The sequence below is a fragment of the Podarcis pityusensis genome, assembly GCF_964106645.2.
Source record: "Podarcis pityusensis genome assembly, chromosome: 2".
NCBI lineage: Eukaryota > Metazoa > Chordata > Lepidosauria > Squamata > Lacertidae > Podarcis > Podarcis pityusensis.
The window spans coordinates 124,662,199-124,678,307 of record NC_138029.1 but is presented as its reverse complement, the minus strand read 5'-3'; the positions used below and the strand labels follow the sequence as shown (position 1 = coordinate 124,678,307).

Sequence of the window (16,109 nt, the reverse complement as noted above, 5' to 3'; positions counted from 1 at the left end):
GGCATGTTTGAATTGTGGTTTTTCCATAGTGAGTAAAGTGAAATTAATTTTCTCAGTGTATATCATGGACCCTTGGGGAAGGTTGAATGCTCAGTCCATGTTCCTTGGCATGAAAAGTGGAGAGTTTTCCCACTTTCAATCTAGAATAATCTCCTGGAAGTTTATTCACATAATTAGTGTCCCAGGATTGACTCACTGCCCTTGTTGGGAGATAGAGGAGAGGCTGCTTCGCTCATGGAAAACAGCAAATGATAAGGCAACTCTCCTTCCACTATGAAAGTCAGGCTCCTCCTTTATAACTGGGTGCAACGACAGTTGGAGAGAATTGCATGACTCCTTTCCCCCCAGGCACAATGTAATCTATGCAACTGTAGTCTACTATGCTTAGGCAGGTGCAAAGCAGCCTGGGGGTTCAGTTTGACTTCATGGACTTTTCCTCAGGTGCTCAGCATAGCCCAGCATCCCTAAAACTCCTTGGATATTGTGAGGATATGCTCTTCCCAGAGTCCCACTACAGACATGTAAATCATTATCTGGTGACCAATTTTTGTGAGATATATAATGCCTGGAGTGGTCCTTTGATAAACTGACAGCTATCAACCACTGGTTCTGGTGGAGCAGCCAAGGAGGTCTACAGAAAAGGGCTGATTAAGGTTCTGGCAACCTTGAGATTAGGTTTCTGTGCCATCTGAGCTATCCCAGAGCAATGTGACTTTCATTTTCACTGAATTGAGGGTGACAATGTGACACACTTTTTTTGCAGTTGGGTGATTGGGAGAGATTGGTACATTCTTTCCTTCCCACTTGCCGTTCAGGAGATAAATCATAACCCCCAGCTCTTAACCAACATCACCCTTGGCTACAGCATCTATGATACCTTTTTTGATGGAAGAACAACTTCTGATGGCTTGACCGACCTCCTTGCGGGTGGAGAAATCAACATTCCAAACTATAGCTGTGGAAGATGGAAAAATCTGCTGGCTATTCTTGAAGGGGGGAAATCCGACATCTCCATGCACATTGCAAACATGCTGGGCATCTACAAAATCCCACAGGTAAGAAGTAGGTTCAAGTCAGACACACCCAACAACATGTTATTCTTAGGATAATGTAACTGATTTTACTGCTCACGTTGCTTTGTACATCACATCATTGTACAAACACTGCTTTTCATGAAGTGAAAGCATAGTTAAATGATGGACCTTGCTCCCACTGGAGGTAGTGGTGGCCACCAACTTGGATGGCTTTAAGAAAAGGATCAAATAAATTCATGGAGGAAAGGTCATGATGGCTGTGCTCTGCCCTCACACTTAGAGGCAGTGATTCTTCTTAATACCAGTTTCTGGAAACCACATAAGGAGAGAATGCTCTTGCGCTCAAATCATGCTTGTGGGTTTCTGGAGGATATTACTTTCAAGGATCCGTTTCAGTCTGGGTTCAGGTGCAGTGCTAGGATTGAATCAGCCCTGGTCACCCTGATGGATCATGTGTATGAAGAGTTGGCTCACTTGCTGGATCATCACCTTGTCGTGGTGAGTGGGCTTTCACATTCCCATGGCCCTTGTGAGCGAAGCCATCAGGAGTTTCATACTCCCACTAGGGTCACCTAAGGTGGTAAGGACCGTGGGGAGGAGCTAGACAAAGAATGATCCAAGAAGTCCTTAATGGCAGAGGAGGTGGATGAAATAGTGGAAGAACTTTGCCTCAGGAGAGTGAGGAAAATTCTCAGGGATGATTCACACCCTGGCCGGCATTTCTTGATCTCCTGCCCTCAGGCAGAAGATATAGAAGCATGATTAGTCGCACCAACAGGGTAAAGAACAGCTTCTATCCATGGGCTGTCAGGCTGCTGAATGAAAAGATAACAACAGGGCAACTGACTTTCGGGTTTGGTGGGTGTGCATCAGCAAACCAGAGCTATTAAGACTAAGAGAGCTGACTGGGGGATGCTCGTGTAATCTCACTGTATATAAGTTGTACAAGTGACAATAAAGTATTTCAATTTCAAGATAACAAGTGGTATGTTACAATGGCTGTGAAGGTGGGTGAAGGCTGCAGCAGATAAGAATCTACCGTTCATTGTGACACTAATGTATAGTATGGACATGGTGATCATTGCATTGGAATCCTGAAGTCTTGATTATTGCAATGCAATTTATTTGGACCTAGTCTAGAAGCTCCATTGTGGCTACACCATTGATGGGGACAGACTATTATTAGTAGTGTTAGTATTAATTTTTGTATTGCATCTTTGTAAAATGTTCAGAGGCTATTGCAGTTAAGCAGTATAGAAAATGCTTAAATAAAAAAGTTATACTATTCTATTATTTCTAAAATCCTTGAAGTTAATGCTAATTAAATTGATCATCATCTTTCACATAGGAGTACCCAAAGGTTCTCCTGAAGAACAAAAGCTCGGTCTCTTTTCCTTTCCTTAACAGCTCAGTTATGGCTTTGTTCTTCCCGATAAAGCCCAATTTCCTTTTGTTTACCAAATGGCCCCAAATGAAGAAACTCAGTACATGGGGATAGTCCAACTCCTCCAGCTTTTCAGGTGGACATGGATTGGACTCTTTGCTCCAGACAATGATAATGGAGAAATGTTCCTGAGCACTTTGACCCCTCTGATGACCAGCAACGAGATTTGTGTTGCCTTCTCAAAAAAAGTACAACTCCAAACTTGGCAGTGGATACCCCATGAAGCACCTGCCATGTGGAGACAAGTCAATGTCTTTGTTTACTATGCAGACTTTCAAGATGGACTTTATATAATCATAGAGGTAGAATCATTCCTTGAAAGGATACAAACTGGGGGGAAAGTCTGGATAACCACAGCTATTCCAAACACAATATTCTTATATGAGACTGAAGCCTTCCGGTATGCCCATGGTTCTTTGTCCTTTGTAATGAAGACCAAAAAAAGGACAAAATATGACTACTATGAGCCAGTGTATTCTACTACCTGGGGGAAAGGATTCGATTGTGCATATTCAAAGCATGTATTGTCTGTGAGGGATTGGAAAAGATGCAGGGAGAACGAGAATCTAGGGGTGTTGCCCCAGGAAGAGATTGAAAGAATCCAGTCCCAAGACAGCTACATCAATTACTATAGTGTCCACGTCGTGGCTCAGGCCTTAAACAAAGCGTATTTGTCCACATCAAAGCAGATTCCAGTGGTGGGTGGAGGAGACAGGTTGGAACTTCTAAGGCTACAACCATGGCAGGTATGTCCATTCCCTTTTGCAAACTGCAGTTCATTTCCCCAGCCCTAGAATCGCCTAAGAAGTTGCATTATACCAAGTCAAACCAGTGATCCATCTAGTTCAGTCCTGTCTACAATGACTAGCAGCAGAAACATAGGAGGCTGCCTTAATAATAAATAATAAATTTTATTTATACCCCGCCTTCCCCAGCCAAGGCTGGGCTCAGGGCGGCTAACAACCAATAATAAAAACAAGTTGAATGACTTACTCTAAGTCAGAATGTGGCTCTCTCTCTTGCTTAGTATTGTCTCTTATTGATTGATGGGCAGCAGTCCTCCACTTTTTCTGGATGGTTATCTTTCCCAGGGGTAACTGGAAATGAAATTGGGGGTTAAACCTGGGACCTTTCACATACAAGGCAGATGCTCTAGCAACTGAGTTATGCCCCTTTCCCCAGTATCATGCATTCAGAGTCAAGCATAGCAGGGATGTATGTATGTGTGTGTGTGTGTGTGTGTGTGTGTGTGTGTGTGTTTCTAGGTATAATCCACTCTTCATCACATCAGCAGGATCTGAGAGAGATTTTCAGGAATACAGTGGTACCTTGGCTCCCGAACGGCTTAGTTGCCGAACAAATTGGCTCGTGAACGCTGCAAACCCAGAAGTAAGTGTTCCGGTTTGTGAACGTTTTTTGGCAGCTGAACGTCTGATGCAGCTTCCACTTGAATTCAGGAAGCTCCTGCAGCCAATCGGTAGCCACGCCTTGGTTTTTTAATTGTTTCAGGAGTCGAACGGACTTCCAGAACAGATTAAGTTTGAGAACCAAGATACCACTGGTACGCCTGATAGGAGCAGAAAATATGAATGAGTGTTAAAATAATCCAATAGCATTGTTTTCAAGTACTGGCAGAAATCCATCAGAGTTTCTGCCATCTAGGGCAAGGGAATACCAGAGTTGCAGGAGCAGCACAACAGAAACAGTCCCCAAATCAGTGCAGCTTTGAAAGGGCAAAACATGTCGAATCTGCATATAATAAGAATATAGGGGCAGATTATTATTTTTTCAGGCTTTAATTAGAAGACCAGGAATAGACCTAACTCCAAAAAACATGAATGAATTACTTTATGGATGCAAACACTACTGTTCTAGTATATCTATATCATCTATATCTGTATCTGTATCTGTATCTGTATCTGTATCTGTATCTGTATCTGTATCTGTATCTGTATCTGTATCTGTATCTGTATCTGTATCTATCTGTGTCTATCCCCTTGCAAGCTTGCCATTTCAACTCCAAAACTAAGACAAATGGAAGAAATCTCCAATCAGTGCTTCCCCCCTCTAACCTTCCTTATAATCTCTGACCGGCGCCACTGGATAGGCCTCTTTATACAGATTCCTTTAATAAATCCATCTTGATTAATCTTTACATCTATTCCAAAACTCTTACTTAACCTTTCCTGATGTATGTAATAATGATGATTTTGGTCTCCCCTAAATGTTGAAGCAGAATGAGGGGACCTAAAAATAAATCACAGTCTCTATGAGTCCAGATCACAGCTTCCTCTTTCGTCATAGCTTCATCCATTCTTGAAAGAAGTGCATCTTTATTCTAATACTTCAGCTGATGGACAGTACTTGGATGAAAATGGGGCACTGGCTGTTGACTTCGATATCGTGAATTGGGTGCTCTTTCCTAACAACTCTCGTGGAAGAGTGAAAATTGGGAAAATAGAGAGACAGACAGCTTCAAATCAAAAGATCACCATTAACAAGGAAGCAATTGTATGGCCCAAGCTGTTTGAGAAGGTGGCTTAAATTTTTGTCATTTTACTATGTGCTAATTGTTAGAATTCCTTCTCCGTGATTGCAGTCATAGGATTTTTGTATATGACATGACGGTGTATGTTTTGACTCCACAGAGTGGGAAGTGACGGAGACAGGATGTTTGTGTTACTGTGTTCCGTGAAATGGGACTATTGGCCTTTGTTCTTTTCCTCTTTGCTGTCTGGTGCTAGAGAGAGAGGGAGCCATGTTGCAGTGCTCCGTGTGTGTTTATATGTAAATAAAGTAGATTAGCCAAAATGCTGAGTTGCCGAGGTCTGTTATGCAAGCTGCAAAGACTCTGCGGATCCCTAAGTATGCCGATGTCTGTTGGCATCGGTCGCTGTGATGTTCTGGCTGAAGAAAGCTTTTGAAGCTCCCGAACGATTGACCAGGAGAGAGGGAACATGCCAGTCGGGCATGTGTCTTTGCCAGGGTCCTACTCGAGTGTAGGACGAGCTCCTGACACTAATATCATGTTCAATTGGCGGCGGGGGGGGGGGAGGTTATTGGGTTGTTTATATTTTTATTTTTATTATGTATTTTTGTGTTTTTATACTGTTATTTTATCCTGTGCACTGCCCTGAAACCCGTATAAGGTGGTATACAAATTCAGTAAATAATAATAACAATAAAGCATAATATAGATGAGGCTTTGAGTGTATGCTTACGAACACTTCCCTGGAACTAAGTACCACTGTGCTTAATGGAGTACAATCTTGAGTAAGACTGTATAAAATGTCGCAGGGAACAGGAGACTTTCCAAAGCAGAGTAGAACAGCTTGCCCCAACTTGGTGCTCTCTCAAATGAAGTGGGGAGGGGAGTGTTTAAGAGGGCTTCCTACACTCACTTTGTTGCCCAACAGCAACACAACAGCCCTGCAGTGAGGCCAGTGGGTCTTACCCTCCGGTAGTTACTACCACGACCTTTCTTCTTACTCCTGCAGCCCTGGGTGGGAGGGAACCTGGGGTGCACCAAAGCAGTTTTTTTTTTTTAAAAGCTTCCAAAGCCAGTGACCCCAGCACTCAAGCTACATGACAAGTGTCTTATGGAAACACTCTAATCAAATGTTGTAAACAGCCTTATGTGAGAGTTTAGTTCTCGGTATGACCAATGCCACTACAGTGTTCAAGAATATAAGGCTGAACAAGTTTCTAAGTATTTTCAGGTCTGATATTGTTATAATAAATATGTAAATTATGTTGTCTTTAATATAAAGATACATAACAGCCCAACCTTAATGTGATGCAAGGCTTACTGAGTTCAACCTACACCTTTGTGATTTACTGTCAAAGTGGCCCACACTCTCTCTGAGAATCTCCCAGACCTCAGAAGAGCATGCTGGTCACTTTCAGCTCCATTCCTAAACTACCAGTAGACTGAATGCCAAGCATCCAGGCACAAAGGGATTTAAAAATTCAGAGGCTGGCAAACATACAGTTATGAGTTTTCAGGAGGCCAGATTCCCCTAAATTCCCCTAAAGTCTTATTAGAGGCAAGTTGTTTATTTTAAAGTTATTGTGACCTTTGTGCATTGGATCACACTGTTATTATGTGTGCGATCTTTGCTGTCTATTTTGTTGTGGTTTTCAGCTGGCGGTATACAAATTAAAAGTGAAATGAAATTAATCTTGTTTACCTTGATTGCGTGTATGCATAGAAAAGTGACAGAGCAGTGCTGAGGGAAAGAATCAGATAAACCAAAAAGTTTGTCTGCCATGTTGCTCTGAAGAAAAGAAAAAGGAAAGTAATCTCTCCAAAATAGGGCCTGGGGTCTCTTAGGGCCATTGGAAGCAAAGATGCCTTTTTACGGGACCCTTCCAAAACACTTTGATCTGCTTCCACAGGTACAAATGCTCCTAACACTTTCTCTTCATGTCTAGACCATGCCTCGTGCAAGATGCACGCAGAGCTGTCACCCTGGAAATGCCAGGAAGATTCAAGAAGGGAGGCCTCCATGCTGCTATGATTGTGCTCCCTGCTTAGAAGGGACAATATCCACTCGGGAAGGTAGGACAGGATATCACCCGTCAGCTGATTGGCAGATTACAGCCTGCCTTGCTTAAACTCCACAGTATTCCTTTGAAGCCCCACCCTTACCCACCAGACAATTGACAAAAACAACATCACCAAAGGTGGAGACCAACTGGGCCAAGTTTGACCCAGCAGCTAGAAGTTCCCATCCCTGGTCTAGTCTTAACAGAAGCAGCTTTTAAACATCTCATGGACAAAGTTTCTTTAGTCATGCTCCACAAGATCCTTTCTTGGTGATAAGGTCAAGGATTGGGACTTCTCTACCAGTGAACATTTGCTTCTTTCCTTCCCAATAAAACAGTGTTGTTTCATGCTCTCTCCCACATGCCCAGCATTCCCCCTCAATTGTAACAGCACTCAGACCATTGTAGGTGACTGATGTCAGGATACTGAAGTCTCATTTCCTCTATGCAGATGCTGATGAATGCACCAGATGTCCAGAAGATCAGCATCCAAAGAAGGAGCAGAATCAATGTGTCCCCAAAGCAATAACCTTCCTGTCCTATGAAGAATGTTTGGGAATCCTCCTGACATCCCTTACCCTCTTCTTATCCTTAACCACAGGCATTGTGTTTGGAATTTTCGTTAAATACAAGGAAACTCCCATAGTCAAAGCTAACAACAGGGACCTCTCCTACATCCTCCTCATTTCCCTCTTGCTCTCCTTTTTGTCCTCCTTCCTCTTCATTGGCTGGCCAAGGAAAGCAACTTGCCTTTTCCGACAAATTGCATTCAGCATCATTTTCTCAACTGCTGTCTCTTCAGTCTTAGCAAAAACCATCACTGTGGTTCTGGCCTTCCTGGCCACTAAGCCAGGGAACAGGGTGAGGAGATGGCTGGGGAAGGGTTTGGCAAACTCCATTGTCATTTCCTGTTCCTGTGTCCAAGTTGTCATCTGCATGATCTGGCTGGGGATCTCGCCACCATTCCCCGACTCTGACATGCACTCCCAGCCTGGGGAGATCATCCTGCAATGCAACGAAGGGTCTGTGGCCATGTTCTATGGTGCCCTGGGCTACATGGGCTTCCTGGCTGCCATCTGCTTCACGGTGGCTTTCCTAGCCAGGAAGCTGCCTGGGGCCTTCAATGAAGCCAAGCTGATCACCTTCAGCATGCTGGTCTTCTGCAGTGTTTGGGTGTCCTTTGTGCCCACCTACCTGAGCACCAAGGGGAAATACATGGTAGCTGTGCAGGTCTTCTCTATCTTGGCTTCCAGTGCTGGGCTGCTAGGCTGTATTTTCATTCCCAAGTGCTATATTATTATACTGAGGCCTGATCTGAATATGAAGGAGCACCTGACCACAAAAAATAAGCATGGCATTTGAATCTTAATGCTAGAATGTCTCACCAGTATCTGGACTGGAACCACAGCTTACTTACTAATCACTGGGTTTATTATTTTTCAGAAGGCTCCAGTAGGCATGTTTGTGTGTCCAAGCACCTTCCTCAGACTGCAGTGTGCATCCCAACAGGTATTAAGTGATGAACAGATCCAGCAAGATCCCTGTCAGGGATCCTGCTTCCCTTAGCCTCACTTGTTTTCACACACAAATACACATACCTGTCTTTCTGTCATTAATTCACTGCCACCAATTGCCCCAGAATAGTTCAAAATCTCCTAGTAGTGTTTTTTATTAGGCCTGGTCATGAGATGGGTTCCACCACCAGCCCTTCCTTTAAGTTTGTGTCCCGTTCTTTGGGGAGCACATCACCTGCAAGACTAAGATGAGTAATTATTTTACTTAATTCTGCTGGAAGTAGGGAGACCACGTTTCTTGCTAGATCAAATGTAAGCATGAAACAACCACCTGAATCAACATTCTCTGCAATTTAATCTATATTGATTTAAAATATTGAATCCATACACCACAAAAACAACCAAAGAAAATCACATCAAATGCAAAATAATAATAATGTTACATATAAAATAAAGTTCTTCCATACCTTGAGACTTCCATCACCCTCAGTATGGGTCCTTGGTTTCCTTGTTGACTGCATATTGTATGACCTTTAACTTATCATAAATTAGCTATAATCTTTATAGCATATAACATTGCAGAAGTTAATCAAAGCATGTCAAAGATTTCATATGTGAACAATCTTCTTTTAAATATAATCTGTATGTATCCCATTATTTGTTAAACTTTTGGTTTGTCTGGTTTCTGATTTTTTCCTGTAGTAATAATGATGATAATAATAATAATAATAATAATAATAATAATAATAATAATAATTTGTTATTTATACCCCAGCCACTCTATACCCGCTTTTTTGGTATCTTTGCCAATTCTACATAATCAAATAATTTTGTCTGCCTCTCCATTTTAGTTGGTATTTTGTCTCCCTTCCAACATTCTCTGGTCTCCCAGCAGCCTATGGTCAGGAATGATGGGAGTTGAAGTTGAGTAATATCTTGAGGGAGCCTGGTTGGGCAAGCTTTTATTGGAGAGCTTTTATGAATGTTTTGCAGATCCTTGAAAAGTTTGTATTACTTGAACTGTGTTCATTTTACAGACTAAATGTGTTTAACGTGCATGTTGATTTTCTCCTTCCTTCCTTTGAGATATTGAATAGGTCAGCCTGTTAAGCATTCAAGTTATTGATTGTTGAAAATTTGAGGACCGTAAGTGGCATGATCCCAATGTTTTTAATTATAAACAATTTAAACTCCTAATAAAATCATCATTGTTGTTGTTGTTGTTGTTTAGTCGTTTAGTCGTGTCTGACTCTTCGTGACTCCATGGACCAGAGCATGCCAGGCACTTCTGTCTTCCACTGCCTCCCGCAGTTTGATCAAACTCATGCTGGTAGCTTCGACAACACTGTCCAACCATTTCATCCTCTGTCATCCCCTTTTCCATCATACCGGAGACTAATATTGACATTTAGCAATAATAACAATTGGAGAGCCCCCTTTAACTTTTTGTGTGGAAGGGGAAATGAATGAACTTGAGTTGTCTGAAGATTGGGGAAATATTGCCTAGTGAACATGGGTACCATCCTGGAGTGAGCACTTCAAATATTCTGAATAGCTTTTAAAGATATAATCGATGGACGGAGAATCGGAAGTCCACTCTATTTCTTTCTCTCTTCCCTCTTTTTTCTTTTTCTTTTGAAATTCTTGTTCTCTTCCAGTTTCTTCTTATTTCTTTTTCTCTGGTTTGCTTTTGCTTATGTTTTGTTTTCTTTTGTTTACGTCCTCTACTCTGGTTTAGTGAGGCACATGAAGGTGATGGCTGGCCTGTGTGAAAGACCCTGTGTGACTCCTTTGAGAGAGGGCTTTGTATTTTCTTCTATCTTACTCTTTTCTTTTCTTTTCTTTTCCTTGTTTCATTTTTATTTTTATGTAGATTAGTTTGTTTTTTATACTACAGGCAGTCCCCCATGTATGTGGGGTAACATTCCAAGGCAACACACACATTGGTGTATAATTGAAACACCTAATGTCCGGATTTTCCCAGACATTGCCGGGATTTCAGAGGTGAAATTGACATCCAGGGGGAATTTCTGAAAGGCGGCGCTTTGTCCTGGATCTTAGAGAAGTATCAAAAAATTGCAGACATCAGGGTGTGCTGGTTTTTATTTTTTGAAACATGGCAAGCCTGGTTAAAAGAATTCTGAGGGGAGTCTCTAAGAGAAACCAATGTGGCTTTCCATTACCCATTTAGATGCCATCTCCTCAGATGTCAAATATGGAGGGAGAGAGAAAGAAAGAGAGGAAAAAAGAGAGACTAGATAGATAGATATCATACACACACACACACGATGTGTTATATATATATATATATATATATATATATATATATATATATAAATATATATATATATATAATAATAATACATACTATATATTACATAAAATAATTTATTCATATATATATATATATATATATATATATATATATAAGCAAATATAGTCCAGTATTCCTGAGGAATTATTAGTATTATTATTGAAAAACACCCACCCCCAATATATTACGGCCAAATCCCCGAGCCCATGCATCCCAGTGAGCAATACAAAACATGTGTTTCTTCCCATCAAGCTCCAAAGAGATTCTCCGGAAGTTGGGATTGTTTCTCTCTCCTGGAATTAACAAAATAACAGTCATTCTTGCTGAATCCCAGTGGATTTCCACCCAGAAACTCAGCAACAAAGAAATCCAGAGCAAAACATTATTGTGATAAATACGCCCTGAACTCTTGCAAGGCGGGGGAGTGAGATACCGGACAGACACTCCGACGTCTGGTCATTTCCCCCAATGATCTGAATCCGTGGCTGAGACCTATGGATTTGGTGGCCCCTTAATTCTGTACAAAGTTCAAGTTGGGCAAGGGTCTCTTTCTGCCGTCCATGATTTGGGTTTTAGTTTTTTTGCTCCTTCCTCAGGCTGCCACCAAGATGTCCCTGAGGACCAAGTGTCTCTTGACCAGGCCTTTTGAACTCCAGGAAGACTATTACAGGCCAGGAGATCTCATTGTGGGGGGACATTTACGCTTCAGCAGTGTCATACACACAGATCAGATGTTTGATTTGTCACCCCGAGAACGGGACGTATACATTTCTAAGTACGTACATGGAAACTCTGGGGAGGGATTTGGGTTGCTCTAATATCATTGTAGACTAGAGGGCTTGTTCCAGGGATCTGCATCCAGGGAGCCAGTGTGGTGTAGTGGTTAAGAGCGATAGACTCGTAATCTGGTGAACCGGGTTCGCTTCCCCGCTGCTCCACATGCAGCTGCTGGGTGACCTTGGGCCAGTCACACTTCTCTGAAGTCTCTCAGCCCCACTCACCTCACAGAGTGTTTGTTGTGGGGGAGGAAGGGAAAGGAGAATGTTAGCCGCTTTGAGACTCCTTCAGGTAGTGATAAAGTGGGATATCAAATCCAAACTCTTCTTCTTCTTCTGCATTAGCGATATTGCTTGTTTCCCAGAATGAAAAACAAACCATAAAACAAAGCTTTACAGCTTGTCTTCACCAGATAAGAATCTGACCCATTGCTTCTTTCAGAGACTTGCATAGTCTACAAAGACTTCCAGAGACTTATAGGACTTATGTTTATTTGGTTCTATGTTTTCAAGAGAATCCATCAAGAGTGCCTATTTTGTGACTTTCAGAGACTTATAAGACTTATGTTTATTTCGCTCTATGTCTTCAAGAGAATCCATAAGGAGTGCACGTTTTGTGACTTTCAGAGACTTATAAGATTTCTGTTTATTGGGTCTGCAGAGAGTACATATTTCATATATTTCATATTCTATGTTCCGTATAGATTATATAAAGAGTTTATATTGATTTTGCATTGTTGTACTTGGTCATCGTGTTGCCTTGGATATTACTGAGAATTGTTTGCAACACAGGGGTTTAATTGTCTGGTTACTGAAAAGCAAACCATGGCATCTCCAAATAATTGTCCATACGGGCAGGTGCTTCTGTTTATGGTGGTGAAAGTAACGCCAAAGCATCCCCATGAATCATGATGGGAAGGCTGCTAGGCTCGCCCACAGGAAATATTTATTATTATTATTATTATTACTATTTATTCTATGTAAACATACGGGAAAACAATTCTATCTTCTCCTTTCCACTGATCAAAGTGTTGCCTAAGGTTGCCAAGAGCATTCAGAAGTACAGTAAAACAAATTGGCAATCATTAAACTGAACCTGGAGCAGGGCAGATAATTAAAGCAGTCTGCTTTGAATACCAAAATTAAGGGGAAATCTACTTGAACAAAATGAACCTTTGCTGTAATAAAGCAATAAAGGTAAAAGTAAAGGTACCCCTGACTGTTAGGTCCAGTCACGAACGACTCTGGGGTTGCAGCGTTCATCTCGCTTTACTGGCTGAGGGACCCGGCATACAGCTTCTGGGTCATGTGGCCAGCATGACTAAACCACTTCTGGAGAACCAGAGCAGCGCATGGAAACGCAGTTTACCTTCCTGGCGGAGCGGTACCTATTTATCTACTTGCACTTTGCTGTGCTTTTGAACTGCTAGGTGGGCAGGAGCTGGGAGCTCACCCCGTCACAGGGATTCAAACTGCCAACCTTCTGATTGGCAAGCCCTAGGCTCAGTGGTTTAGGAACACCCCTAGACTTGGAAGTACTAAGCGCTAAATGCACACCAGCTCCAAGTGGTTTCCAAATCTCTCCTCCAACTCCTCCCCAGTGCAGCTTAATTGCACTCTTACACAGAAGTCAGGCAGTGGAAAGCCTGACAAACTGTGCTGTTCTGCCTGCATGGTCTACACCATGCCTTTGCCCTCAAAAGCTGCAGCTTACAGGGAGAGGGAGAATGGACCCACCTGAGGCATTGGCACCCCCCTGCATGCACTCTCAAATGCATGTTGTACTGATTGGACAGCTTTAAAGGGAATTGAACAAATTCATGTTCAAGGTCATAAATGGCTGATAATCATGACGGCTGTGTCCACTACTTCTGGTATCGAAGGCAGAGATTTTAAGGCTGCTGCTTACTTTTCTTCTCCTTTCCTGTTGAGCAACAACAGACAGCCGTTATTTGTTTGGGTTGCTTTTGTTGTAGATAGCAAGTGGGGGAGAGAGGAATGTGATTGTGTGTAAAAGAGATGATTCTGGCTGGTCACTGATTGTAATAATAATAATAATAATAATAATAATAATAATAATAATTTATTATTTATACCCCACACCATCTGGCTGGGTTTCCCCAGCCACTCTGGGCGGATGTAGAAAGAAGAGGCTAGAGAGGTCATAAATTTTGTGTTTTAAAATTTTTATTTTTATATTTCAAAAAAGTTTACAACAAATTACAGTAAATAATCAAATAACTTTGGACTTCTCCTCCACATCTCCATGGTGTCTCCAGCTTCCCAACTAATGCTGCTTATTATAGTTATTCTATACCAGGGGTCAGCAAAGTTTACCTCACCTGGGCCAGTTCAGGGGAGATCCCTCCATGGGCTGGACAAAGCCATGCCGTTTCTTCTTCCTCTTTGGCGATCACTCGTAGCCAAGTAAGATTGTCTTCCATAAACACGGTTTTAACAATGAGTCCGTAAGTGACTGTGGAGGCCAATTCTGGATCCACACGTCCTTCCACAGTTGGGACACTGGTTTCTGGGCGGGAGTCAATCACTGTGTGGATTTGCTAAGCGTGCCTTCCTCCTAGCACGGTTCTCCCTTGCATCCTGAGTTCGAGTGTCTTCAAAGCCCATGACACCTTTGGTAAAGGCTGTTCTCCAATTGGAGCGCTCGCAGGCCAGTGTTACCTAGTTGTCACTGTTTATACTTCATTTTTTTAATATTTGCCTTGAGGGAGTCTTTTGTTGACCACCAGCATTATGCTTTCCATTTTTAATTTCGGAATAGAGTAGTTGCTTTGGAAGAGGATCATCAGGCATCCGCACAACATGACCAGTCCAACAAAGCTGATGTTGAAGAATGTGTGCATGCCGTTAAGCACAAGCATCCTATCAAAGTCGCCAGGCTGCTGCAAAAAATTGAAACTGATCCCACAAAATGTGACTTGATGGAGTTTTGTGGCTGCATCAATCACAGCATCTTGCCATCTGGCATCTAATGAAAGAATAATATGCCTTTTTAAAAAAGTATTTCATTAGAAATGTACTGTGCAATCTTATGCAAGTGATATGGGTAGATTAATTGCCTAAATTCAAGCAGTAAATGGGTGAAAATGTTGTTAATTGGACTGAGGCCAATTAGCCACACTTACCTTTCACTCCTCTCGCTCCAGCCAGAAGTCTGCCCTTAATGCTCTATGTGCAAACATTTTGGGGGATTTTTTGCCCCAACCTTTCCCCACCAAAAAAACCCTCACTCTTTAAAGCTGAATTGGGGCAAATGTCAATTTGGGTTTTCTACAGATGGACATTTGCTCCAGTTGATCCTCAAAGAGTTGGTTTTTGTGGGGAAAGATCCAGAGCGTGGATACGGAACTTTAAATTTAATTTAAATTTAATTTAAACCATGTTTCCCTCCGTCTGGAAAGAACGGATGAAGGTAAGTGGGACATGTCCTCTTTCGGGATTTCCTCGCCTCCTCTGACACAACTCTCCTTACAGTCAAGTGTTGAAGACCTACCAGCACATCCTGGCCTTGGCATTCTCTGTCAGTGAGGTCAACAGGGACCCCGTGCTCCTACCCAACACAACACTGGGCTTCCGTATCTATGGTGATAACAGCGATGCAAAGAGGACCTATGAGTCCAGCCTGTCTCTGCTCTCCACGAGGGGGGAAGTGGCTCCCAACTATCAATGCGACAGTCGGGACAAGCTGTTCTCCGTCATCGGGGGTCTCAGCTCCAAATCATCAATGCAGATGGCATACCTCTTTGGCATCTTGAAGATTCCACAGGTAAGAGAATTTGTCTGGGGACCCGGGTAGCGCTGTGGTCTAAACCTCTGAGCCTAGGGCTTGCTGATCAGAAGGTTGGCAGTTCAAATCCCCGCGACGGGGTGAGCTCCCGTTGTTCGGTCCCTGCTCTTGCCAGCCTACCAGTTTGAAAGCACAGCAAAGTGCAGTTAATGGGCTAAATTGACGGGAATAAGGACTGACAAAACCCGGAACCAGGAGGAAGGGACGCTGGATGAAGATTGGATCTGTTTATACCTCTTTTTTCTACCATTAGAACTGTTTTATAAAATTGATGAATGATAGAAAAATGTTGGAATGAAATTACTTGGCTTTAGTAAAGATGTTTAAAGAATTATGAAAGAATATTATGATTATGAGAAGTTGGTAAGGATAAGATTTAAGTTTTAAGTTTTAAGGTTTATTCTATTATAGGAAGATAAGGTCAAGGATTTGCTGGGATAATTAATAACTAGGATACAAAGAAAGGGAGGAGGAGGAGGTCTAAGAAAGAAGGTAATGACAGTTAAGGATTTGAAAATAATGAATTTGCTTTTAAATGTTTTTAAAGTTTTGTGATTTTTGCATTCTTCTTTTTTTCTTTTTTTTCTGTCATTTTTTCTCATTTGGAATTTTTTCTTATATGGTGGGAAGGGGTTGGTTTTTTTTTTCTATTTTGTCAATTATTTTTATTC

At 42.0% G+C, this 16,109-nt stretch overlaps 1 protein-coding gene and 1 pseudogene across 2 annotated transcripts in view; both read left to right on the top strand.

Moving 5' to 3' along the window:
- Nucleotides 1-16,109, top strand: part of LOC308465553 (vomeronasal type-2 receptor 26-like) — a 32,007-nt pseudogene that overhangs the window by 703 nt on the left and 15,195 nt on the right. The window contains exon 2 of the transcript in view: nucleotides 764-1,055. The product of the transcript in view is annotated as a vomeronasal type-2 receptor 26-like (transcript). The remainder of the gene's footprint in view (nucleotides 1-763; nucleotides 1,056-16,109) is intronic.
- On the top strand, nucleotides 2,496-8,764 carry LOC308471934 (vomeronasal type-2 receptor 26-like; the record flags this gene model as incomplete). The annotated part of the gene is made up of 4 exons (XM_080996246.1): nucleotides 2,496-3,224; nucleotides 4,783-4,989; nucleotides 6,913-7,039; nucleotides 7,478-8,764. The coding sequence occupies 4 exons, from the start codon at nucleotides 2,496-2,498 to the stop codon at nucleotides 8,386-8,388; spliced, it is 1,974 nt and encodes a 657-aa protein (XP_080852372.1). The 3' UTR covers nucleotides 8,389-8,764.